The sequence below is a fragment of the Mastacembelus armatus genome, chromosome 6 (genome assembly GCF_900324485.2).
Source record: "Mastacembelus armatus chromosome 6, fMasArm1.2, whole genome shotgun sequence".
NCBI lineage: Eukaryota > Metazoa > Chordata > Actinopteri > Synbranchiformes > Mastacembelidae > Mastacembelus > Mastacembelus armatus.
The window spans coordinates 13288360-13313045 of NC_046638.1; the positions used below are offsets into that span (position 1 = coordinate 13288360).

Here is a 24686-nt window from a genome sequence, read left to right on the forward strand (position 1 = left end):
GAGAAGTGGTGGAGGGTGGTGGTTTAAGCTGCCTGCTGTATTTTTGGATGTGGGATCTCCTGAATTAAGCGAGCAAGTTGGAATAAAGATGTAGTGTGAGCTGGTAGAAGGAGAGGGGACAGAACAAGGAGTGTGCTGTGCTGAGAACAGGCGAGGGCTGGGCGTGCTGGCTCACGAGCGGACTAGACAGACGGAGTCCTGAGGAGGAGACAAAGACAGAGGGTCCACTGGCTCAGAAAGGTAAGGGTTTTAATGATACTTTTTGCACTAAAAAGCTCTGGCCTTGTATGTATGATGTAAATTGCCCCCACTAGGCTAGTCAGGTAAGGCAAATGCACCTTATTTTGCTGGTCCCCACTTCTACCAAGTGTCAACTGAGATTAGGATTAAAACCCAATAAAACTAATAGCTGTATATTTTAATTTGAGTAATGCCTCGTGTTTGGCAGGTAGATGTAAAAGTTTGGTTTTACTTGGTAATACTTTCATTCTCTGTCTTTTCCCAAACACCTTCAAGATAAAAATGTAGCTGGAAGTTTTAGAAAAATTAGAATAAGCATCATTAAAGCACAGTTAGAAAATCCAGGACAAAGAGGTGAGTGTGTTCAGGCTTATGCAGTGAAGGTGTTTGCAATGTGAGGTAGAGAAAATATTTTTTCTGCCTGAGTGTGTGTGTGTGTGTTTGTGTTCATCGGCGGAACAGGTCGAGAACTGTGGCTCATTTTATTTTCTGGGGAAAGTTGTAATGCAGCTAAAGAATTGGTGTGTGTCTGTGTTCCCTGCATGTGTGTGCACATTACCTCTGTGTTTGGGTATTTGCACAGCCTCCTGGCATGTGCTGCTTTTTCCTTCTGTGGAGGCAGACAGTAACCGTTAGGAAACAGTTGACAGGAACCCCTCAGTGTGGCTGTTTGAAGGCTTCTGGCATCTCCAAAGAAAACGCTGGTCTGTTTGATTTTCCATGCCATCACTGCGATGCTCGATGTGCCTGGTCTGCTGACTTTTTTTTTTTACTAAGCCTGCTGATATTTGACAGACTACTTGTATAAAGTGAGGCCTCAGGCGAAATAGGTATGCTCTTTTCAACATTCCAGTGAAAAAGTGTTAACATTCAGCTGATGGGTGTCATGAGAAATTATCCCACTATAAACAAGACTATGTCACTTTTAATGGCAGAAATAGCTCATTTATTTTCAAGTTTAATTCATAAGTGATCAAATGCCTGCAACCTTCCTTGTTTCAACAATTTTAGAACACAAAGGGACAATTTTTCCTCCATGCAAATATCCTGAACCCACACTACCCTGCACAGTGGCCAAGTCCTTACAATATGCTCACACATTGTCATTGCAGGAGATTTTAACAGATCAAATCTGAGAACTGTATTTTTTCAGAATGTCTGCTGTCCCACCAGAGGAGACAACATTTTGGACCATGTTTACACTAACATGGCTGGGGTTTACAAAGCCCCTCTTCCCCCACATGGAACAATCAGATAAAAGCTACTACAAACAACCACACGGACACTGATCAATAAACATCCTCTGTTTTGGGATATATTAACAGCCGTATTGACAATGTCACCTACCATAAAACTATAGTTACATTTCCAAACCAAAAGCCCTGGATGAACAGTGAGATACGCCACCTGCTGAAAGCAAGAGATGGAGCTTTCAGATCTGGAGATACAGAGGAGTACAGCACATACAGAACTAACCACAGGAGAGCCATCAAAATCAATATCACAGGAAGATTGAAAATCACTTCCAAAACTCTGATCCAAATTACATGTGGCTGGGCATCCACCTCATCTCTGAATATAAACCCCCCCTGCAGGGCAACTTTCTCTACCTTTGACCCCTCCCTCTCAAATAGACTCAACCAGTTTTATGCTCGCTTCGACAGGGACAACAAAACCACGTTCAACAAGGTCATTCCTCTACCTGATGACCAGCCATGTGGACTCTGCAGGCCACACTGAGAAGAATCAATTCTAGGAAGGCAGCAGGTGCGATCCTGGGCCGGTTGCTCAAGTTGTGTGTGGAGCAGCTCCCTGAAGTCTTCACTTCATCTGACATCTTCAACTTGTTATGACTCAGGCAGTTGTTCCCACATGTCTCAAAACCACAACCGTCGTGCCTGTGCCAAAACACGCTGCTGCAACCAACCTAGATGTGTTCCGCCCTGTGGGTCTCACTCTCATCATCACCAAGTGCCTGGAGAACCTCATCATGTCCCAGATAAAAGCGTGCCCAAAACATCATCAGTGCCCAGCTCCCCTCAATTGCAGACATAGCCAGGAAGCACAGTCTGAAGAAGGCTCAGAGCATCATAAATGACTCCTCCCATCCAAACCACAAACTGTTCACTCTGCTCCCTTCTGGGTGCAGATACAAGAGCCTCGGTTCCTGTATGTATAATACTGTATAAACATATGTATATATTGCATTTTCCTACTGCACTCTATATACACATGTTGCACTTCAGATTGGATGCTAAACTTCAGTTCACTCCTTGAGTAATGTACTTTTTCAATGACGATAAAGTTAAATCTAATCTAATATACATGGCCTACATAGTAGCTAGTTGTATCTAGCGCTCAATGAATCTTTAGTTTTTGGAGGGGTAATGTGTTAAGCACGTTATTTACAATACATACTCTGCTTCGACTGGATAGTTGTTTCCTGACATATCCACCATACCAGGTACTGCTAAGTATGTCATCGTTTTCTTTCCATACATTGTTCTTTTTTATGCCATAGTAACTCATTACATACATGTCATGAAGAACTGGGACACTGGGATGATGACTTTGTTTTAAATGTCTGAACAGTCCTTCACACTGAGGCAGACAGTGATGCCATCTGATAGCAAGATGTGATCAGTGAGGAAATATACATTGAGCTCTGAATACTAGGGTTAGGGTTAGTAACTCATTGCCCAATTTATATTGAACCCAGGATGGGAGCATTGTAAACAGATGTTTATGATGCTCCTCCTCCAAATGTCTGTTGAACCACCTCAGGTATGGTGACAGATTTGTATGTGGGATAAATGGCAATATCAAAATATGTTGTCAGAGATTAAAAAGAAATCAGTCGATTCACAATAGAACTTTGTGAGTCAACATTCTGAGTATGTAGTTAGATGTCTGTTCAGTACACTAAGATCAAAAATGGGGGCAAAGACAAGAGACCTCTTTGGAATGATGAATTAGTGCTTGATGAGCTTGTTTAACAGGGCTGTAATCTCACCCTCTGGTACTCATACTGAATCCCCCTTGACCACTGAAACTAGCACACCATTGAATCAGAGTGGATTTGTCAACTACACTGTGTGATTGTTACATGATTTACAGTAGATCACACAGGACATCACTCCCGAGAAATACACAAACAGAAGTCAACTATTAATTAGGTTTCCAGTTCATATCTTATATTATTCATGCCATAAATATGTGATAATCATCTTATAGTCATGCATCAATGAATCTGCAAAGTAATTTAACAAAGAGATTTAAGTGTTTTATTAAGAGACACATCACAGTGAGTCAACCCAAGGCTAATGCTGATTTATAATAATACTACAGCACTTTCCTTAATCTGAAAGGAAAATGTTTGGTGCAGATAGTTAGAAACAGATTACATGCAGCAGCTGAGACAAAAAAAAAATCAATTTAAGGAGCAGAACTGGGATAAAGTCCATGTATGATGTTTCTAAGGCCCTCAGAGATTTTGGGGATATAATGTTGCCAAAGAAACCTATTAGAGATAAGGGATAGGCATGATATTGATATTGCTGGTGTTGATAACCCCAACACCATGCTTTTGGGTTAGGGATAAAGTTCAATAGGTTGTGAGTGATGTCATGACATCTGTATGTTGTCTGTTAAAACTGGGATATTTCAATGTTAAATAAAATTTGATAATGTTGCCTCAACCTTTTAATTACAGGCTCCTTAAGAAATCCTAGTTTTCTTTTTCTGTTCTCTTAGCTTTCATCCTTCTTGCTTTTGTTCTGCCAAATAGGCCTACTCATTTCCAACCATATTCCACCACCCGTCCTCTCTTTCTTCTCCCTCAGCTGGGTAAAAGTCCCTTTCCCAAAGCCAAACCCATCATTCAGTAACACCTCCCCTCCTCCTCACCTAAACTCCCAGACCATTCATTCAGATGGCCTGAATGTGGAAAATTCTTCCCATGTGGGACTGCCACCCCTGGGACTTGTGGCTTGACCATGTATTATTACTACTTTGGTTGATTTGATTTTTATTTGGACATGTTTAGTTGCTCTGGAATAACCTTTCTTTTTTTTTTTTTTAATCCATAACACTGATCAATGTACTTTGTTCCAGTTTTGGCATTATCTGCATTTTGGATCTTTTGTACAGTGTACATATTTGTACTGTGTAATACAAATACCTACTAGTCCTGGGCAGCTTGTCTGTCTGTCAGAAATGGATACTAATCTGGATCTGGATGAAGACACAGGCTGGGGAAATGTGGCCATCATGTAGTGGTTCTCAACCAAAGGTTTAGGTTTCAGGATACTACAGGACTACAAGACTGCCAGATGTTCCATATTTAAATCAGAAATGTGACTTTTCCTGAGGGATTAAAGTCATACTGAGGATTGTAAGATTTTTTGTGATGACAGAAGTAACACCCTTTTTTTTTCATCTTTCATAATTTTGATGATGTGTCATTTTGTGGGATTCAGTTTCTGTGGAGCTCTGTTTGACTAAAAACTCACCTCTAGATTTTGATGCTATGCCATTGAACCCAGAAACTTAGTTATATTCTCCTTCAGTTTACTGTTTCAGAGGAAAGGAATCCAGATTAAAAAAATAAAATAAATGAATAAACATTTGATGTTGCTCATAAGTAAATTGTGGTAAGTACTCTATTTCATACAAATAACTAAATAAGTGTATCAATTTTTCATTCCATTTTTTCGACATAGCCTTGTTGCTTAATTGCACATGCCCCCTCTTCCAGTTCCCCAACTAATCGCAGCTTCCACCCTGCCACCCTTCTGGTGACTGTAGTCCTGTAATTGAACAGTCAGTATTACTGTCCACTGGATATTTGAGTTGTGGCCCTGGGGTATATTGAGACCATGCTAACTTGGTCTGCTGAATTATCTAGAAAACCAATATGATAATAATCTGTGCCACATGATGATACACGAAAACAGTACTTGAGAAAAATGTGTTGTGTGGGTTCCAAATCCTCTATCCACAAAATTCCCTTTTCCCTCTTCTGTCAAGAGCTGCTATGTAGATTAGTTCAATGTCAGCAGGTAAATCTCTACATTCACTCAGAAAGGCTGATAAATCTGTCTGGGCCAGTATGTCCCACAGAGATGAATGAAATATAAATATCAGTCTGTCTCTCCTGCATGGGCCTGACCAGGTGAAGGGGGGCGGGGTGCAATTTCATGAATGAAAGGACAGAATTGTTCCTCTGTCTCAAATGGTCTTGAGCACTTGCCAAACCCCAGCTGGCCTTAAATTAGAGCCATTAACCCAAAGAGAGAGAGAATAGTAGCAGATGGGAGAAGGGGTGAGGGGAGAGGAAAGAGGGAGCAAGTTGAAGGAGAGAAGATCAGACATTCCAGATGTTTTCAACTGTTTGAATTTTCATCAAATATGCTTTGATAGTGTTTGACAAGCTATGATTTTGTATCCTATGTGCTTTACACATTTACAGTATATTGTGAAAGCTGCAGTATCCATAAGAGTAGTAGTAATAATAGTAGTAGATCTTGTACTAGAGGTAGCAATCTGAGTACTATTAGTATTATTCTTATTATTTCTATAGATTGTATTTTCTTCAGAACATTAGAAAGCATACACACAACGCTGCTCAGCATAGCAAAACTGAATTTTCACATAGTTTTCATCCCCTCACAGGTATCAATGGTGGACAGGCTTACCTCCACATATTGCAAAATAACACTGCCACTGCCATCTGTTTTACAATGTATCATACATGTTTAAAAAGTCCACAGGAATATATTCCATGATCAGTTCACGCCACCCAGAAAGTCCAGTGGCTTTAGGTCTTTCTTGCACAAAAACGTTAGGATGTTAAATCATTTTTTCTGATATGCATTAATAATACGACTACTGGGCAAGTCCAGGAGGAAAGCCACTGGGTCCAGTTCAAGCTCCATCTGCAAAATCTTTTCCATTTCATTCAAAATATCACTCCAATACGCCTGATAGTCCAAAAACAGTGAGTAAGCATTCCAATGCTTCTTTTGCATGTAGAGCACATGGAAGAGACCCCTGTCTTAAATTTCGAGAAGCGATCAGGAGACAGATGGGCTCTATGCAGAATTTTGAGTGGAAATGCTTTAGTTCTATTACAAACTGAAATTTTCTTTGCATTATTACAAATGCTCTCTCTCCCAGACCCCTCCCAGTTGCTTAGCCTTCCCACAGGAATATTCTCTTAAGGTACTGTACAAAATACTGATGGAGACTTTATCCTTAGAACAGAACACCTTCTTTCCTATATTAGAACTACAGAAATCAGTTAACAATGATGTTTTTTCATGTATATAATCTCATATCTGAAAAGAACAAAAAGGTCCTTGTTTGATATATAACATCTCTGTACTATTTGATTAAAGGCCATCATCTTTTCATCGCCAGACAAGTCTCCAAGATGGAAAATGTCCTTTAAAATGCACTGTTGTGACTGTGATATTGGGTTCTGACAGTATTCCTTAACTGATTTCATCTTATTGAGTAAAAGAAGACTGATAAGATGACAATTTGTGTGTGAGGCTTCAATGTTTAGCCAAATTGAGAGATGTTCCAGATGAAAGAGACAAACCAGCCACTTATTTTTTTAAGTGTTTGCTGAGTGAAAATGACTGCAGTACTATTATTAATAGTTTTATCAAAAGGCTGCTGTAATAGTCATATAAAGTAATAGCCATAAACCAGTATTATACAAGGAGTCAGTATTCTGTTTCTGCACTGTTTCCCCATGATGTCAGTGACTGATGAAAGGTTTTAGATAAAATAAACAGGAAATGGCTCTTTGGTCAAAGTAATGAGGAGTTACAAGGTCTCTCTGTCAGAGCTTTCAGTGAAACTGCAGAGTCCAGAGACCCTGATCCGTATCACCTACATGTACAACAGACCAGTGTTTATACAGCCCCTTTCATTAGCCAAATAGCATGCTTAAGTTTCTCACGTACATGTTTGTGTGTGTACATATAAGCAAATGATGGGCAATAGCCACTGGCACTGCTATAAAGGTTTAATAGGAAAAGCCAATTCAAGGACAGTTTACTGACTTGCAATTTCTTTTTTCTCTGTCCCTCCCCACCTTCCTCTTACTTTCTGATTCTCATGTTACCATGTGATGGGTCCCAACTGCCTCAAATCCTCCTCCACTTCCAGATGCCCTCTTACTGCAGGAATACCCTAAACATCGTGGTGACCACCCTTTTTGCTGCGGTGGTCCTCTTCACCATCCTGTTGGCCTATGTCACAGGTAACCTAATTTCATTTACATAGACACAGAGAAACATGTGCATGAAAGAAAACTGATGATTTTTGTTTGGTTAAATAATTCCACTGTTTCTTTGTTATAAAGGCTACCAGTTCATCCACACTGAGCAGCACCACCTTTCCTTTGGCCTCTATGGTGCCTTGCTCTCCCTCCACCTTTTCCTCCAGAGCCTTTTTGCCTTTCTGGAGCATCGCCGCATGAGGAGCCCTGCCAGGCCTCAGCATCTCCGTCGCTCTGTGGCCCTCTGTATTGCCGCCTATCAGGAGGACCCAGACTACCTGAGAAAGTGCCTGCGCAGCATCCGTCGTATCTCATTCCCTGGCCTGAAGGTGGTGCTTGTGGTGGATGGGAACCGGCCAGAGGACCGCTACATGATGGAAATTTTCCAGGAGGTCATGGGCGGGGCTGACCAGGCTGGCAGCATAGTGTGGAAGGGGAACTACCACAGTGATGGGAGTGGACAAGGAGGTGTTGGAGGTGGAGGGAGGAGCACAGTGCACATGGAGGAGGCAGCACGAGTTGCTCAGCTGGTCAGAGGCTCCCGCTACTCCTGTATTATGCAGGAATGGGGAGGGAAAAGAGAAGTGATGTACACTGCCTTTAAAGCACTGGGGGACAGTGTGGATTATGTGCAGGTAAGAGCCACAGACACATAAAACAGCATGAAAGTCTGCACTGAAAGATTGCTGAAAAAGATTAGGACCATGTAAAAAAATTATTGATGAAATATTGATCATACATCTTATCACTTTTGTGTTATAAGATGTTGAGATTCACTTCAGAGAAAAAAGGTCTAACTTTAAAGGGCCATCTCAGCATGTTTATGTATGAAGTTCTGATTATTGACTACACCACAGTAGTTGGGTGATTCTGGGTTTGGACCAGAGGATGTTCTGTGTGAAGTTTGCATATACTCCCTTTGTCTGAGTGGGTGTCAGCCAGTGTTAATTTTGGCAGCAGATTTTAATTCAGTTTTAGTCATAGTCTTTTGACTAAAATGCAATTTTAGTTTCAGTCATATTTTAGTCATCTGCTTTGTTGTGAATTTCAAATTTCTCTTCCAACAAGGTGAATCATTTGGTGATTGCTTGTACTTCCCTTTTTTTGGGTTGTTATACATGTAGTTGTACAGTACTACAACTAGCCACCTGTCCAGGGTGTACCCCTGCCTTTTGTCTGAAGAGAGCTGGGATAGGCTCCAGCAGATCCCTGTGACCCTAAATAAGAATAAGCCGGTATAGATAGTGGATGGATGTTTAGGTTTTTTTTTGTTTTTGTTTTTTTATCTCAGAGGAACTTATAAAAATTGTTAATTTTTGGTGCCCACCATTAAGTGCCAACTAAACTGTGAATATAGGGGGTGGCTGGATCATCACAAATGTTCAGTGGAGGTCCATTTGTATTCATCTCCACGCTGATTCGATGTCTGTCCTGCTTCTGTACTGTACAAGTGTCCAGAGTATAGAGTATCAATAGAGTATTTGTAAGAAAACCTTTTTAAATATTAGAAATGACAGTCACACTGAATTTGGTGAGTGAGTGTAAAGAACATCTGCAGGTGTATGTGTCCACACACTGGACAATCACAACCTGAAATCAAATTTTAAGACAAATTCTAATTGTAAATTTAAACCAAATAAAACCCACAAAACCCACAACAGCCAGTGAAGTCAATGGAAATTCAACATTATTTCATTTATCCTGCAAATGAAAGAGTTTACTTATTCTAATTATTATTTACTCAACCAGACTTCAGGCGTGTCTAAAGGACATAAATGCCTGGATGACCAGTAACTTTCCACTTTTAAACTCAGAGAAAACAGAGGTTATTGTATTTGGGCCTAAAACCTCAGAAACAGCTTTTCTAAAAATATAGCTACTGCCACCAGCACTACTGTGAAAAACCTTGGAGTTATTTTTGACCAGGACATGTTCTTTAATTCACACATAAAACAAATCTCTAGAACTGCCTTCTTTCACCTGCACAACATTGCCAAAATTAGGAACATCCTGTCTCAAAATGATGCAGAAAAACTAGTCCATGCATTTGTTACCTCAGGGCCAGATTACTGTAACTCATTACTGTCTGGATGTCCCAGTATAGACATAAAACCTTCCTTTTTGACAAAGCGTATAGTTAGAGATGGTTCAGGTAACCATGGGTAGTTATGCTGCTATAGGCCTAGACTGCCTGGGGACTCTCCATCAGTGCACTGTGCTCCCCTGCCCTAACCCTCCCCTCCTTTTTTTCTTTCTTGTAAAGTGCCTTGAGATGATTGAATTGTGATTTGGCGCTATACAAATAAAACTGAATTGAATTTGTATTCCAGACCAAAGAACCTATGCTGGACAACTCTTAACAGCCAGCTAATGTATGCCTTTTGTGTCCCAGCTGTGCAGTTACAATGAAGGGATCTCAGTCAGCAGCCTCTCCTTTTTCTGATAGATTTTCTGATACAATTGACAGCACTCAGTGTCCTTCATCACCTACACCCTTAAATGTGTCCTGGATTATTGTACCTTGTGTGTTTATTGTGTCCTTTTTCAGGTATGCGACTCAGACACAGTTCTAGACCCAGCATGTACCATTGAAATGCTAAAGATCCTTGAAGAAGATCCTATGGTGGGAGGAGTTGGTGGAGATGTACAGGTAAAATACAGCACTTTTCTTTAATGAAAAGTCTAATAAGGGCTGACTAATGCTTGGTTTGAAAGGTCAACATATCCTCCCAAGGGAGGTGATTGAAAGTTCAACATAAAAATACATAATAAAACAAACATGCCATAAAAGTGGTAACCTATCTGCATTACTCCCCCCCCGCTTTTTCTGACATATTTGTCTACAGTATGTGTTTCTGTCCTCCAGATCCTCAACAAGTATGACACATGGATCTCCTTCCTCAGCAGTGTGCGGTACTGGATGGCCTTCAACATTGAGCGGGCCTGCCAGTCCTACTTTGGATGTGTCCAGTGTATCAGTGGCCCCTTGGGGATGTACAGAAACTCCTTGCTCCAGCGCTTCCTAGAGCCCTGGTACCACCAGACTTTTCTGGGCTCCAAATGCAGCTTTGGTGATGACCGGCACCTCACCAATAGGGTGCTCAGCTTTGGTTACAAGACGAAATTCACAGCGCGATCACAGTGCCAGACTGAAACACCGACCCAGTACCTGCGTTGGCTCAACCAGCAGACTCGATGGAGCAAGTCCTACTTCCGTGAGTGGCTCTACAACGCCCTGTGGTTCCACAAACACAGCCTTTGGATGACCTATGAGTCTGTGGTCACCGGCTTCTTCCCGTTCTTCTTGGTTGCCACGGTGATTCATCTGTTCTACCGTGGCAGGTTGTGGAACATCCTACTCTTCTTACTGACGGTCCAGCTAGTTGGGATGGTTAAGGCCACCTATGCCTGTTTCCTGCGTGGCAGCCTGGTCATGATCTTTATGTCACTCTACTCTCTGCTCTACATGTCCAGCTTGCTCCCTGCCAAAATATTTGCTCTGTTAACCATCAACAAGGCTGGATGGGGCACTTCAGGCCGTAGAAAGATTGTGGTCAACTTTATTGGCGCTGTGCCTGTCACAGTGTGGGCAATGGTGCTGCTTGGAGGTGTGGCATATACAATTTACTGTGAAACACAGGCGCCATTCAGTGAGACAGAGAAAGCCTTGTTAATAGCAGGGACGATACTCTACGCCTGCTTTTGGCTTATTCTGCTGGTGCTGTACCTGGCAATCGTGGCCAAACGGTGTAATAAGCGAGAAGAGCAATACCATCTGCCATATGTTGAGGCATAAACCTATTACCAGAGAGACTAGTAGGGCATCTATGCAGTTTCACTGCAGTCTGATTCTAGCAAGGTCTCAGTTGATCTTGTGCGCTGCTAGAGTGTTGAGCTGTGAACCAGGAACACTCACATCTTCATCACTGGTGCTAAAAGGTGTGAATCCGTAATCCGAACAGTGGGAATCTAATGCAGCTGTGGGGACTCAGAGATGAGTGGATCCATACAGTGCTCCCATCTATATCATGTTCAATGGTGCTTCACATGGAAAATTGAACCAAACGGAACTGATCCAGGTTATAAAGTGTTCATACACGTGTAATACCGTCATGCTCAGAAGAACATTAGGTAGTTCCTAGGTGCTGGTTAGCTGTAAAATTGTAACAAAGGTGTATAATATGGCACTTCTAACACAGGAAGAAGAGACAGAATAATAGTAATACACAAAGCTCTTACTGAATGGCAGTTTTTCACCTTCATTTAAAGCAAATAAAGTTGAGAGGCAAGTGTCAGATTAGAGCATTTCTGTTACAGATAAAAGGAAACCTCAGATGGATTTAGACATGAGGCAGGCCTGCTAATGCATCTAGAGGATGTTCAGACAGAAAAAGAAGTAATTTCTATATGATGTATACAGCTTACATAAATTATATCATATATAACCACACAAGCTTTTTCAATCCTTCACATTTCTTGAAACTTGGTAAATTTCAGTGGCTACCTTTGTCATCAGATGCACATGTGATGTGACCTGTCCTGTACATCTGACGACAAAGATAGCCACTTGAAATGTACTAAGTTTCGGAGAAACACAAAGAATTGGGACAGGTTGTGTGGTTATTCTTCAGCTCTGTGACCAGCCCTCATATATTCTGATTAGCCATGAATAGCACAATCATCTGCTCCAGCTGTTTTGTGAAGCAGCTATGATTTACGAGTCAGACAATCTAACATTTTTGAACACGTGACATGCAGTTGTATTTTTTGGTAATGTTCAGCACTGTGAAGTAACTTATTGCTGTACATCATGGTCCATTTCTCAGTTTACAGTGGTCTGTGGGTTCATTCATTCACTCTCTTTTCATATAGTCACTTTATTGTTTCGTAGAGGTGCCAAATTATATTTGGTTAATAGCAGTTTTACTACTAAACACTGTTCTCGTCTTTGGCCATTTGCCCTTTAAACTTGTTGATTCAGTCCATCAACAGAACATAGTAATGACTGCAGACCAAAGAGATGTGCTCTGAAGTGAGATTTAAGACGTTTGTCAATTTTCATGATTTTAGATCAGACACGTTTTTAAACATATGCTTCAAGAACTAAACACCTAGTCCATTTGTCAAGTGTGTGCACCATCAGCAATATTTGTGTCTACAGAAACAAATGTGGGCATTTCCTCTCTGTGAAAGAGCCAGCAAAGTTATGTTCATTGCTATATTTTGAGTCAAATGTGTATTTTTAATGTGGAAATTTCAAAAATGAATACATACATAAAATAAAATTGTTTATAGACTGTTGGCCTTTTGGATTGTCAAGCAACGGTTATCTTGATTTTTGATCTTCTGCTGTTCACCTCTCTTCACAATCCTAGGCATCACAGGATTGTGGAATTTTCCTAAGCCATTAAAATACTTCCTGTTTTGAACATAGTCCTCCCATTCATGCCAAAGAAAGAGGGTCTCCATGATAACTGCATTAACATTTTCCCCATCTTATACATTCCACTCTTCTGATTACACATTTTGTTCACTGTATTTTATTTCCATCTTAAAAAGAGAGATATGTTTGACTTGACTAAAACATTGATGTTGTAACAGTGAAAGTCTAAAGCTAAAGAGGGTAGACTCAGGTTAAAGTGAGTGGCAAGAATGAGAAAAAACATGGCCACCACAACGAAACAGCAACTGTTTCAAATGTTTGCTTTAGACATATGTTGCTGTTACTATTATACCCAAGAATCTACAGTGACCTGGCACAACATCCAAACCACCTGCATGTGTGTGCAAATTTGCTTAAATTCTGCAATTTAATGATACCTGGTAATGAACATTGCACTTCTCTGGGCTACTAAGTGGGCCTTAGACCAACAGCACCACTATGGCACAATCCACATTTGTGAACATGGGCTTCTCTGAGCTGAATGAGGACTTCTTTACAAGGCCTTTTAATGAAAAGCTACATTATTTTACTGAATCTCATTCCAATCCAGCGTGGGGAGTGAATATAGAAAAACTGTTTGACAGATGAAATTATGTGAGATTTGTTAGCTACCGATTATAATGAGCAAGCTTTGACTTGACTTACATGGTTCTACATATGACTTTATCAAATACATTGCCAACATACATGAGTCTGTTTGTATGTGACTGAGGAGGCGCCTCAGTGTAAAAAAAGGTGAAAAGCTTTACAGTAATGAATTGGTCCCTTCAGTCAATATTATCCAACGGGATGGTTTTTTACTTCTGGCATTACACCACAACATGGGAACCGCCCCATATATATATATATATATATATATATACACTGTGAATATTATATTCAGTGTTAAAATGCTGTGCACTGGGACAAATATTTTAAATGTTTATCTCCAAACTGATATCTTGGCTGTACTAACTTTTTAAATTCTTAATGTAATAAATGTCTAGTGCTCTGCGCGTTTCCTTTATCACAGCATCACACTCAGATCATGACCATATAGCCAGTTTTGTATCCTGATGTTTCTGAACTTAATCTGAATTTATTCAGTTTGCTAATTTCACCTTTTATATTTATTTAATACATGTGGATTCTCGAAATGATTTAATGTCCAGATGGGACATTACCACAGGCCTTCATTAATTGTTGGTTAACAGTGCAAACCTTAGTAAAAGAGCCACAGCACACGGCTTCTTACTCAACCTTTATCCCACATCTACATCTACAGTGCAGTGTAGTGTAGTTGTTGCTGAGTGTGTTGTTGGGATGAAGCAGAATCACCTTCATTATATTTTCTGTTGTAACTTACTCATCCAATCTCAAAGTTCTCAAAGAAAATAAGCACTCTTCAGGGTTATAACCAAAAATCCTGTGTTACTAACTGGAGCCTTTGAAAAATGTGGGTGCTTACCAGGCAGGAAGGGTCTAAAGATGCTACTGACTTCTCTTATAGTAAGTGTTGCACAATGATTTGAAGTTTGACTCAAACTAGCCCCTAAAAGCATTGTTATCTTAGCCTATACTGCTTCATTTTGAAAATCTGTACTCCAGTATTATTAAACCACAAGCCTAAAACAGCATTTAGACAGTAAGGCTGTAAAGGTTTTCTAAGAATGTCAGAAAAACAGCATCATTCACTTATATTTGCATTACAATGTCTTGTCTGAAGTAGTTCAGATTAAAGGTTGGCAGTATTGATCAACTGTACAACAAATGCATAAATAAAATGCATGGTATTAGAATTGCAGGGAAAAAAAACAAACTAAAGCATACTGACAAAAAAGTCCAGTAGAGTTCAGATGAGGACCCTGTGAGAAAACAGTCGCACTACACCTTTTTGGGCACATTGGTGATGATGGGTTTGGGGCGTGTCTTAAAGATCAGCTTCCGTTTGATGAGGGCTGACACAGAGTAAAAGGTCGAGGTGGAACCTTGATGGTCCGTTTCCATGGGTACCTGTGTGACATCATCACTGTTACCCGGGGTATCCTGCGAATGGCCAGGATACTTGGTGAGGACTGCAAAGGGTTTCTCCAGTTTGACCTGCTTCCCATAAAGAATATGATGTCCTACAATCAGCACTGGCACCCCCTGGTTGAGGGAGGAAGAAAAAAAAACAAAAAAAAAAAAACAGCTACATGAGCTACATGAACATAAAGTGGTGGCAAGGAAAGAATCAGCTGAACCTCTGCAAACATACCCATACTGTGCCATGGGGAAGACCACTACGAGTAGACCAACAATTAATGGTTATTCATCATCACTTAGACTCATAAAATAATTGTCCAGTCTATGTAATATTTGAAAGAGTGGAAAAATTTATATCAAAGTGATGTTTTCAAATTGTTTGTGCCTGATCAACAATCTGCAATCCAAAGACATTCAGTTCAGGATTAGATAATGCAGCAAATAATTGCAATGGAGAAACTGGCACAGATAAACATGCATGTACAATATACATATAAAAGTTTTCATTGAAGAAAATATTTCTGTATATGCTTTCATTACAGCTCTTTAAAAAAAAAACAAAAAACGTCAGAATCAGTAAAAATCAGAATCGGCAAGTCACACTTACTGAAAAATCGGAATCGGCCAAGAAAATTGCAATCGGTGCACCTCTAATAAATAAATGAAATACATGAAACTGTTTTGTTTTTCTCAGATTACCAAATATGCTACAAGCCAACCCAGAAATAACCATAATGTTTGTGTACCAAAATTTAGGCTGAACATGTAATTTGCTGTTTTTTTGTTTGTTTGTTTTACTAAAACTCAGTTCTCAGCTCCTTCCCAGTCTTTTGTTTACCTCTTTAGTGTAGAGCAGGTCTCCCATTACACTTCCTGCCAGACCAGAGTTGTGTCTTGACACCGTCTCTCCCTGCAGCTCCACCAGCATCCATTCTGGACACCTGTTTCCATCTGCACTGGCTCTACAGGAGAAGGGACACACCAGCTGAGAGACACTATATTTTATTTAATGTTACAGTAAAGTGCAGAAGAGGGGCTAACAGGTCGTCCCAGTATACCTGTATAGGGACAGTGTCAAATTCTGTTCAAGCAATTTCCAAACGCAGTACACGCACAAAACGTTAATAACCACAATGAGCTCCATTTCATTTGATATGCATCCACTTTCCAGCCTGGCCAGCCAGACCCATTTCTTTCTTAGCGAAACAATAGAAAAAGAATTAGTCTGGCTGGCCAGGCTGCCCACTTTCACCCAGAGGCATTCAGGTAAACTAACAATTTGCATTTTCCACATTGTTTTCCCAAAGATTGTATGTCAGCATTACACAACATTGTGTTAACGTAATGAACACTGCGCTAATGACTAATTCAACACAATACATTATTTTCTTTACGTTAACACATTCTTCTTTCAATTTATTGGCGGATTGCAAACCAGCAACAAGGTGCATACCGCCACCTACTGTAGCGGAATGTGCAGAATCATGGCTTTGAAATGATTTATTCCCAGTTAGTCGTCCCAGTTAGGCCTCTTTATTTATTTATTTATGGGGGAAACCCCCCCCTCCTCTAAATCCCTGCTTGTTCATTTCCTTTAACACACATATGTGCAGAGATGGAACAAAACTGAATGTGTAACCCCAGCCTTTGCAACCATAATAGCATTATGTGTATTTCTGTCATGAGGTCTTCTCTAACAGTCTGTATTGATGCCTTAGGTGCTGCTGCTGAATCTGAGCAAATAACAGTTTTTAGTGGCTGAACTTGTTCTACCCAATGAAAATTATAGCAACATACATACATACATTACTTAGTACTACAGATGGACTGTAATTTAGATCTTTTAAAGCATATTTCTCTGCTATCTTATCTATATTCCAGCCAAATCCTTTATCATTAAATTTGATGTATTCCCAACATTCATCTCACACTTTGGTGGTGGGATGTTCGTTTCCACATCCTTTCAGTCTGATCCAGTTTGCTAGTGAGAGTTTCACTCGTCTAAGGTGTAGTGGTAACTGCAGCTTCTACTAACACAGCATTAACTAGTGAAGTTCTCATAGCTCCTATAGACAGTCTCAATGCTCTGTTCTGAATCATTAACATTGCATACCAAATCTGATCTTGTCCAGGAGCAGAGTATCCACTTCCATCTAGAGCAACTTTTAATTCCATCATTGTGAAATCTAGATCTAAACTTGACTCCATCCTTTCACTCTTCCTGCTCACGTTAGGATTTTTTTAAAGTAACTCCTTTTTCCTTTGTCTATGTCTATGTCTATCTTCAAGATGGTCTCCACTATGTACAACTGTAAACATTTTCCCATGCAAATTAGTCTTTTCTTCATTATTTATTGCTACATTGTCTTCGTCAACTAAAACAGGAATTGGGGTATATGCTTTTTTGCCACTTATTTTCTCTAACATTGTCCAAACCTCATTTAATGAATTTCCTTTACAGAGATTTTCCTCCCTTTTGTAGATTTAATAATTTTCCTAACCTTAGCTCTCTTTCTTTGGAAATCAATGACATTTTCTTGACTTAAACTCTTTCTTAATGTTCTCATCGCTTGATTTCATTCTTTAATAGCCTGGGTATATTCATCAGTCCACCACAGTACTACCTTTCTTTTCCCATTTCTTTTACTTTTTGGAATATGTCTTGATGCTGCATTTATTATCATATTTATCAATTTCTTTTCTCGGTTTCGCTACGTTTTCGCTACGTTTAAGGTACTTGTGTCCCGTATTTTTTTTTATTCACTTGAACTGTTCAATTTATCACCTGACTCCTTCTTCCTCCTTTTCTGGTAATGGACTTGTTGCCAAGCCATTGTAATCCCAATCATTACTGTTCTCCGCCATGATTTCTACATTCACGCCACAGCTGTTGCAATCCGCCTACCTTGTAACGCTCCTGATCTTCTCTTTCCTGCTGTCTGCTCGGTTATGGCGATGTTGTTGTTTCACGTTAACACATTAGTTTATGTGTTAGTTAATAAGTTAGCACTAACGTTACTATTCTTAATGTTGTAGAGTTTACCCATACAGCCCACCATTCATACCTTACGTATATCTGAACCATCGTCCCGTCACACTGCGTAAAGCTCCGCGTAACACTGTCAAACCAAAATCACATCAGTGACGTTTCCCGCCATCTGTGCGTGCTGACCATGTGATGAAGTTGTTCCGGTTCTTGTATGCTGACTCGTGGATTCATAACCGGTTCAAAGTCCCACAACGTGACTTCTGATGTTTTCCACTGCGTGGACTTTAGTATTAAAGAAAGTGGACTGACCGTGAAGGGAAACGCCAGGTAACTTATGTTTGTAGTGATGGTTAATACTAACCAAAATCATTTATTGTACACAAAGTGTGCATTCTGTGGCGTTAATCTGCCAGGGTTTGATTTTGTGAAGGGACAGCATGTTTATAGGCTGCTTGTTTGTGTTTTCGTATTCCTTAGTAGTGGAGAATGGGTGAGTTTAAGGTGCATCGTGTTCGCTTCTTCGACTACATGCCCAGTGCCATCAGAGCCATGGCGTTTAGCAGCCGCTCTGAGCGCCTGGCTCTGGCCCGGGCTGATGGAGCCCTGGAGATCTTCAACTTCGCAGACAACTACTTCCAAGAAAAGGTAAGAATTCAGAGGAAGTCCTGACTCCTTTTTCAGATAGTCTACTTGCCACTGGCATTCGACAGATGCAGAGCGTTGTATCAATAAACGAACAGCAGCACTTAGATCACTGAAGTCCCATGTGTCTTCAGTTTGTTTTTATGGCACTTTAAAAGCCTCAAGTCACTTTCTCCTTCCCATGTGCTTATAGATAAAAGAAACACCAAACCGCTTCATTTGTGAATGCAGTTTGATGTAGTTATTCTATATGAGCTTGGTTTGGGGTTACAAAATAAACTATATCACCAGACTTGTTTTGATCTTGATGCAAAGGTGGTTCCAGGACAGGACAGCAGGGCTGCTGAGACTCTGTGTTGGGTGGGCCAGCGTCTGTTTGGTGCTGGGTTGAATGGAGACATCACAGAGTATGACCTTGACAACCTGAGGCTCAGATATACTGTGGCAGCCTACGGAGGACCAATCTGGACAGTCAGTAGCAACAGCCAAGGAACACTACTAGCGGTCAGTCAACACTAATTATATTTGCTCTACTCCCCATGCTCAAATTGCCTCACGGTTCGAATGAATCAAATGTGTGTTTTCTGTGTCAGGCCGGTTGTGAGGATGGGACAGTGAAGATGTTTGAAATAATGGAGGAGAGGATTCAGTTTCAGAGAAACCTTGACAGGCAGAAAGGTAAGAGAACATGCTAATTTACTGGTGGTTTTGCTGTTTGGACCCTGCCTCTGACTTAGTGACATTTTGTGATTCTTTTTTTTTCTGTGATCTTTTAGGTCGTATTATCTCTCTGTCCTGGCATCCCTCTGGTACACTGATTGCTGCAGGCATGATGGACATGATCAGAATCTTTGATGCTGAGACAGGTAAGCAGATATTGTTATATCATTGGTGTCTCCATGTATTCCTTAAAATTCCCATTATGTTATGATCGTAACCTTTTAGTTTGATTTTGCTGACATCAGGCCACGCCACACACAGGCTATTGGTGGAGAGGGGCATTGGAGCATCCAAGAGCAAAGAGGTGGTGGTTTGGTGTGTTGCATTCCTGTCAGACCACACCATCATCAGCGGTGATTCTGCAGGAAAGGTCCAAATCTGGGACGGTTTTACAGGAACTGTTGTCAAAACTCACCTGGTTACCAAGTGGGACGTCCTGTCTCTTTCTGTGTCACAGGTAATGGCAACTGATAAATAGGGCAGCTTTCACAAATTGTATACAGTGTTAAGTACACAACCCTGCCGAATCCCTAACAGTATAAGTTGTAAATATTGAACAGGATGAGAGCAGTTTGGTAGCAGGTACATCCGAGGGTACTGTCATCCAGTTCCAGTTCATCTCCACCACTGTGGACCAGCAGGATAAGGAGTGGGTCAGAACCAGAACTTTTAAAAACCACTCACATGATGTGAGAGCGCTTGCCCACATAGATACTGCTATAGTTTCTGGAGGTCAGTGATGTATAATATTTTTACGTATCACATATACACACACACACACACACACACACACATATTTATATATATATATATATATATATATATATATATATATATATATATATATATATTAAAAATGTATTATAATATATGATGATGTTTGTTGTCCTGTCAGGTATGGACACACAACTGGTAGTGCGACCCCTGCTGGACAAAGTGGAGAAGAACACCCAGGAGTCAGCACTGCGCAAAATAGCTTTCCCACATGTGAGCACATACGCAATAGAGCAAAATCTCTTACAAATCATTAGAGTTCAAATAAGTTAGAAAAGGGATATAATCCTCTACTTTGTATTGTTTTTTTTCTTTTATTAGCGACTACGCAAATAAGATCATGACTGTTCCCACATAACTAGCTCTGTCTGTCATCCATATAGAGAAGCCTGGTTTGTTGTGCAAAGAAAGCAGGACAGCTGCTTTTCCAGTTCACAGAACATTTAGAGCTGTGGAAACTAGGGGAGAGCGATGGACATGGTGAGTAAAACACAACATCCAAAAGAATAATGCAACAGAGGATGGGGAAAACTAAAGAATAACTTAATAAAAATCTGTCTATTTATCTTTATCTGATTTAACAGTTGCTTTAGTGTAATAATTGTCCCAGTTTGTACTGTGTTTTAACAGGAAAGCCTGGTGATAGTCTACCTCTGAAAAAGAAACCAGAGAAACTGCTTCATCTAAAGAAGAAGGTGTGTACTGATGTTGTATGTCTGTTTTACATTACAGAAGCCTGTTTTCTACAGTATATGGCTCAGTGTATGTTCAACCTAGTTTTCCGTAATTATTTTCCAAGTGACATTGAGGCATTTATTCTATGACTTCTTATGAGCTGATGAGTGCAGATTAAGAGCCCAATGTTGTTCTCAGACTAAACATAGATAAAGTGCAAATGAGAGCTGACAGGAGAGTAAATATTGGACTTCTTTTTGCCAGGTTGCCACAAACGTGACCCCAAACAAATTGTGATAATGTTTGCAGAGACATTTGTCACTGTAACTTCATGTCTGTTGTGCTGTCTGCTACAGCCTCAAGTGGCTAAAATCAATTATTGCAGCTTTGAACAAACTACAACTACTTGATGAGCAGTTGTATCATATTTAGCTTTTTCTTGTGGGTTTATTTATTTATTTTTCGCTTAACATATGTTTTTAATTTTAATCATGTCTTACCTGCACTGTTTTATGCTTATTGCTGAATTACTCTTTCTAGTCTTATTTAAACAGTACTTGTATTATTGTTTATTATTGATAGTTTGTTTCACCTGAGTGTTGTTGTTACCCGCACAGGGAGACAATCATATCTGCTGCAGTGCTTTGTCTCCATGTGGAGGTTGGATGGCATACTCAACTGTCTCCAGTGTCCGTCTCTACAGGTTACAGTACATCAATAACGACATCAGCATCACCAAGGTGGGCTCCTGCTGCTTCCTTATGCTGTTCTCTGTATTACTTATTCATATAGCCCTGTCCATAAACTTCATAATGTGTGGAGATAATGAGTATCGTCATGACACTCACCCTTCTTCATCTCTTTCTCTTCTTCCCTCCAGATGTCCAAACTACCCAAAGGTCTTGTGTCGGCCCACCGGCTCTGCTTCTCTTCAGACTCCTCCAAACTCTTTGCTTCCTCCAGCCATTCAGTCATTGTTATTAGCCTCAACCAGCTGGAATGCAAATATCTTTATACCCTCAAACCCAAGTCTGGTGAGTATAGGGTCCTTACTACTCACCAGGTTGAAGCATTATATTTCTACTATTACTGTATTCCTTATGAGGATGGAATGCACAATATAATAACTACTGAAATGTGACTCTTCCATCAGCACTGTACAACAGAAAGGGCACAGTCTTTAACCAATGACTCATTTCCTGAATCTTCAAGTGGTTATGGTGGATGCCACATATTTGCTTATTTGTGGAAGAGCTATATTGCATGTCTCCCTCTCTCTCAATCTCCCCACATTAACTGTCTGGAACAAAGGCAAATGGACTAGTTAGAACAATAAGTTAAAAAATGCTGAATGCCGAAACCATAGTAATAGGCTGGATATACTAGTCCAAAAGTGTGTCTCTGTAATGGGTGGGAGGGAAGAGTCAGTGAGGGCCATGGGGGAGAGGAGGATGGGGGTATGGTGCAGGCCATCTTTAATAACAGGCACCCACTCCATGACACTCTGGCTGCCCAAAGAAACAGTCGTAGTAACAGGTTCCTCTCCATATGCTGTAGAACTGAAAGGTTAAAGAGGTCATTCATTCCTGTGGCTAAAAGACTGTATAACAGCTCCTGTTGAACCTGTGCCCTTTATTACTTGCGTTGCTAATATCTTTTTAGCTATTTGTTTGTGTGTCTCTTTTTATTGGTTTATTTGTATGAAGTGACATTTTGTGGTCTCTGTGCTACTGAACACTCGAACTGCCCCCTCTTAGGGGCACTACTCTCTAGACCAAGGAGAGTCTAAGTATTAACACAAGTGAAATATGTCAAGTGTGTACAATACAGTAACAAGACAGTTTATAAGGGACAGAAGTAACAGTCTATGGACCTGTGAGGGGGAATCAATTAATTAATTAGAGAAAAGGGCATATTGAGTCTCAACTGGGGTACTAAGATGCACTTGTGTGTTTGATGTCCAGGTTCTAGACAGCCAGTCCACCTGCTATTTGCCAGTGAGGATGGCAAATGGCTGGCTACGGCAAACACAGACTGTGAGGTTCACGTCTACAATCTTGACAAGCAAAAGGTGAGTTGCAAATCATGTTTCTCCTTTGTCCATGGTTTTTCTTGATAATTCTTCCTGGAACAAATTTGAACTGAAGTCCAAATCAGCAGTAAACTCTATATGTCTGTGTACAGCTTCATTGTACAGTTCCAGTGCACAGCTCCTGTCCCACTGCCATAGCTATCCACCCAGTGACCAGCAACCTCGTCATGGCTCATGCTGACCAGCAGGTAAATGTTCCATCAGCTTATGTCCAGCTCTGTTAGCTGCCTCCTCTGCCTGACACAATGAAACACAAGCACAGCATAAAGTTTTTCAAAGATAATAGTGTGACGGTTCTACAGATCTCATCACAGTGTGTTTCCTGCTGTGTGTCTGTATGTGGTGCAGATCTTTGAATACTCTCTGCTGCACAAGGAGTACACCGAGTGGAGTCGGAAGCTGCAGAAACAAGGACTGCACTCTTTGTGGTTGCAGAGGGACACACCTGTTACCCATATCACCTTCAGTACTAGAAACCCAGCTCACATCATTGTGCACGACGAGTTCATGTTCTGCATCATCGATCAGAACCTGGTATGTGAGCATTTATGGATGTCAAGTAAGCAGATGTGTTTCTCCAAAGCCAAACAAAATTGGTGTTGAACATATTGCTTCACCAGTGCCATGTGTAAGTTAGAAGGATGGTAGTGGAGTTAACTAACACTGTACCCATGTTGTTTTTCTTTGTTTCCATATACAGCCCCTCCCTGAATCAAAGACTCTACTCTACAATCAGATGACACTGAGAAGCATTCCTGATCAAGAGAGGATCAAACACAGCCATGCCTTTAAGATCTGCAAGAATTACCAGGTACCACCATCATACTGAGTAGTGTGTGTGAATGCATAAATTCAGCTCTGCCAGTGTGTGGAGACAATACCTGGAAAAACCCATGGTCAGAGTTTGTAAAGCTTTAATCAAAGCCAAAGTTGGATATTTTCAGGAATCAACGATCCAATGTCTGTAACATTAAAATTCATGTTGTTTTGTCTTGTTGTTCTAAAAAATACTGTTGTTGCATTTCAAATAGGCATATTTAGCTGTTCCTCCAAACTGAGTGATATTTTATGCTTTCCTTTTTCTGTCCTACAGAACCTCCTGTATGTAACTTTATTGGAGGACCATTCTGTGGTTGTAGTGGAGCGCCCCCTGCTTGACATCATGTCTCAGCTGCCTGCACCTGTCCGACAGAAGATGTTTGCCACATAAATGAACTGAAGCAGTCTTTCTAAAGGGGTCTCAGCTTAAATGCTGGAACTGATTGTTTACCTTGTTCTTTTAATTCACATATGGGTCACCACTTTGTAAAAATGTTTTGATGAAATAATAAATACTTATTTCTTATTTGACTGAAAAGTGTATTGAGGTTTATATTTGTGTGTGTGTGTGTGTGTCAGGGTAATTAGTAGGGATGGAAAGATTAACCGATTTCTACCAATAGGCACAGGTGGTGGCCCTACGTCACCTTTTCAGACTTCGCCCGGCCTTCACCTTCGCTATGTTAAATTTGGTGTGGACTGATAGTGTCACTCACTACTTTATTGGAGGACCATTCTGTGGTTGTAGTGGAGCGCCCCCTGCTTGACATCATGTCTCAGCTGCCTGCACCTGTCCGACAGAAGATGTTTGCCACATAAATGAACTGAAGCAGTCTTTCTAAAGGGGTCTCAGCTTAAATGCTGGAACTGATTGTTTACCTTGTTCTTTTAATTCACATATGGGTCACCACTTTGTAAAAATGTTTTGATGAAATAATAAATACTTATTTCTTATTTGACTGAAAAGTGTATTGAGGTTTATATTTGTGTGTGTGTG

At 40.4% G+C, this 24686-nt stretch overlaps 3 protein-coding genes across 4 annotated transcripts; 2 read left to right on the forward strand and 1 right to left on the reverse strand.

Moving 5' to 3' along the window:
- On the forward strand, positions 1–11905 carry has3 (hyaluronan synthase 3). The gene is made up of 5 exons (XM_026310436.2): positions 1–240; positions 7420–7513; positions 7616–8166; positions 10080–10181; positions 10398–11905. Exons 2-5 carry the CDS (start codon positions 7420–7422, stop codon positions 11325–11327), a joined length of 1677 nt encoding a protein of 558 aa, XP_026166221.1. The 5' UTR covers positions 1–240; the 3' UTR covers positions 11328–11905.
- Positions 11906–12426: 521 nt separating this feature from the next.
- chtf8 (CTF8, chromosome transmission fidelity factor 8 homolog (S. cerevisiae)) lies at positions 12427–18145 on the reverse strand. Its single transcript, XM_026312406.1, has 3 exons — positions 18044–18145; positions 15817–15940; positions 12427–15101 (listed from the first exon to the last, which is right to left on the reverse strand). Exons 1-3 carry the CDS (start codon positions 18061–18063, stop codon positions 14838–14840), a joined length of 408 nt encoding a protein of 135 aa, XP_026168191.1. The 5' UTR covers positions 18064–18145; the 3' UTR covers positions 12427–14837.
- A 36-nt stretch (positions 18146–18181) lies between these two features.
- On the forward strand, positions 18182–24220 carry utp4 (UTP4 small subunit processome component). Of its 2 annotated transcripts, none has more exons than XM_026310383.1 (17): positions 18182–18294; positions 18445–18612; positions 18925–19113; positions 19203–19287; positions 19386–19475; positions 19575–19786; positions 19890–20061; positions 20225–20316; positions 20487–20583; positions 20734–20798; positions 21396–21518; positions 21659–21812; positions 22743–22849; positions 22963–23058; positions 23219–23404; positions 23571–23681; positions 23964–24220. In XM_026310383.1, the coding sequence occupies exons 2-17, from the start codon at positions 18454–18456 to the stop codon at positions 24078–24080; spliced, it is 2055 nt and encodes a 684-aa protein (XP_026166168.1). In that variant the 5' UTR covers positions 18182–18294; positions 18445–18453; the 3' UTR covers positions 24081–24220. The 2 variants fall into 2 exon arrangements, with proteins under 2 accessions (XP_026166168.1, XP_026166169.1); XM_026310384.1 differs by having other exon boundaries at positions 18188–18294; positions 18448–18612.
- The last annotated feature ends 466 nt before the right edge of the window (positions 24221–24686 follow it).

Coding starts and splice junctions, on each gene's coding strand:
- chtf8 (XM_026312406.1), bottom strand. CDS start 18,063: ATGGTTCAGATATACGTAAG. Junction 15,941..18,043: donor ATGGTTCAGATATACGTAAG/GTATGAATGGTG, acceptor CTTCTCCTGTAG/AGCCAGTGCAGATGGAAACA. Junction 15,102..15,816: donor ACCTGCTCTACACTAAAGAG/GTAAACAAAAGA, acceptor TCCCTCAACCAG/GGGGTGCCAGTGCTGATTGT.
- has3 (XM_026310436.2), top strand. CDS start 7,420: ATGCCCTCTTACTGCAGGAATACCCTAAACATCGTGGTGACCACCCTT. Junction 8,167..10,079: donor ACAGTGTGGATTATGTGCAG/GTAAGAGCCACA, acceptor GTCCTTTTTCAG/GTATGCGACTCAGACACAGT. Junction 10,182..10,397: donor GAGTTGGTGGAGATGTACAG/GTAAAATACAGC, acceptor TCTGTCCTCCAG/ATCCTCAACAAGTATGACAC.
- utp4 (XM_026310383.1), top strand. CDS start 18,454: ATGGGTGAGTTTAAGGTGCATCGTGTTCGCTTCTTCGACTACATGCCC. Junction 19,114..19,202: donor GCCAAGGAACACTACTAGCG/GTCAGTCAACAC, acceptor TTTCTGTGTCAG/GCCGGTTGTGAGGATGGGAC. Junction 20,799..21,395: donor TGCTTCATCTAAAGAAGAAG/GTGTGTACTGAT, acceptor TTACCCGCACAG/GGAGACAATCATATCTGCTG.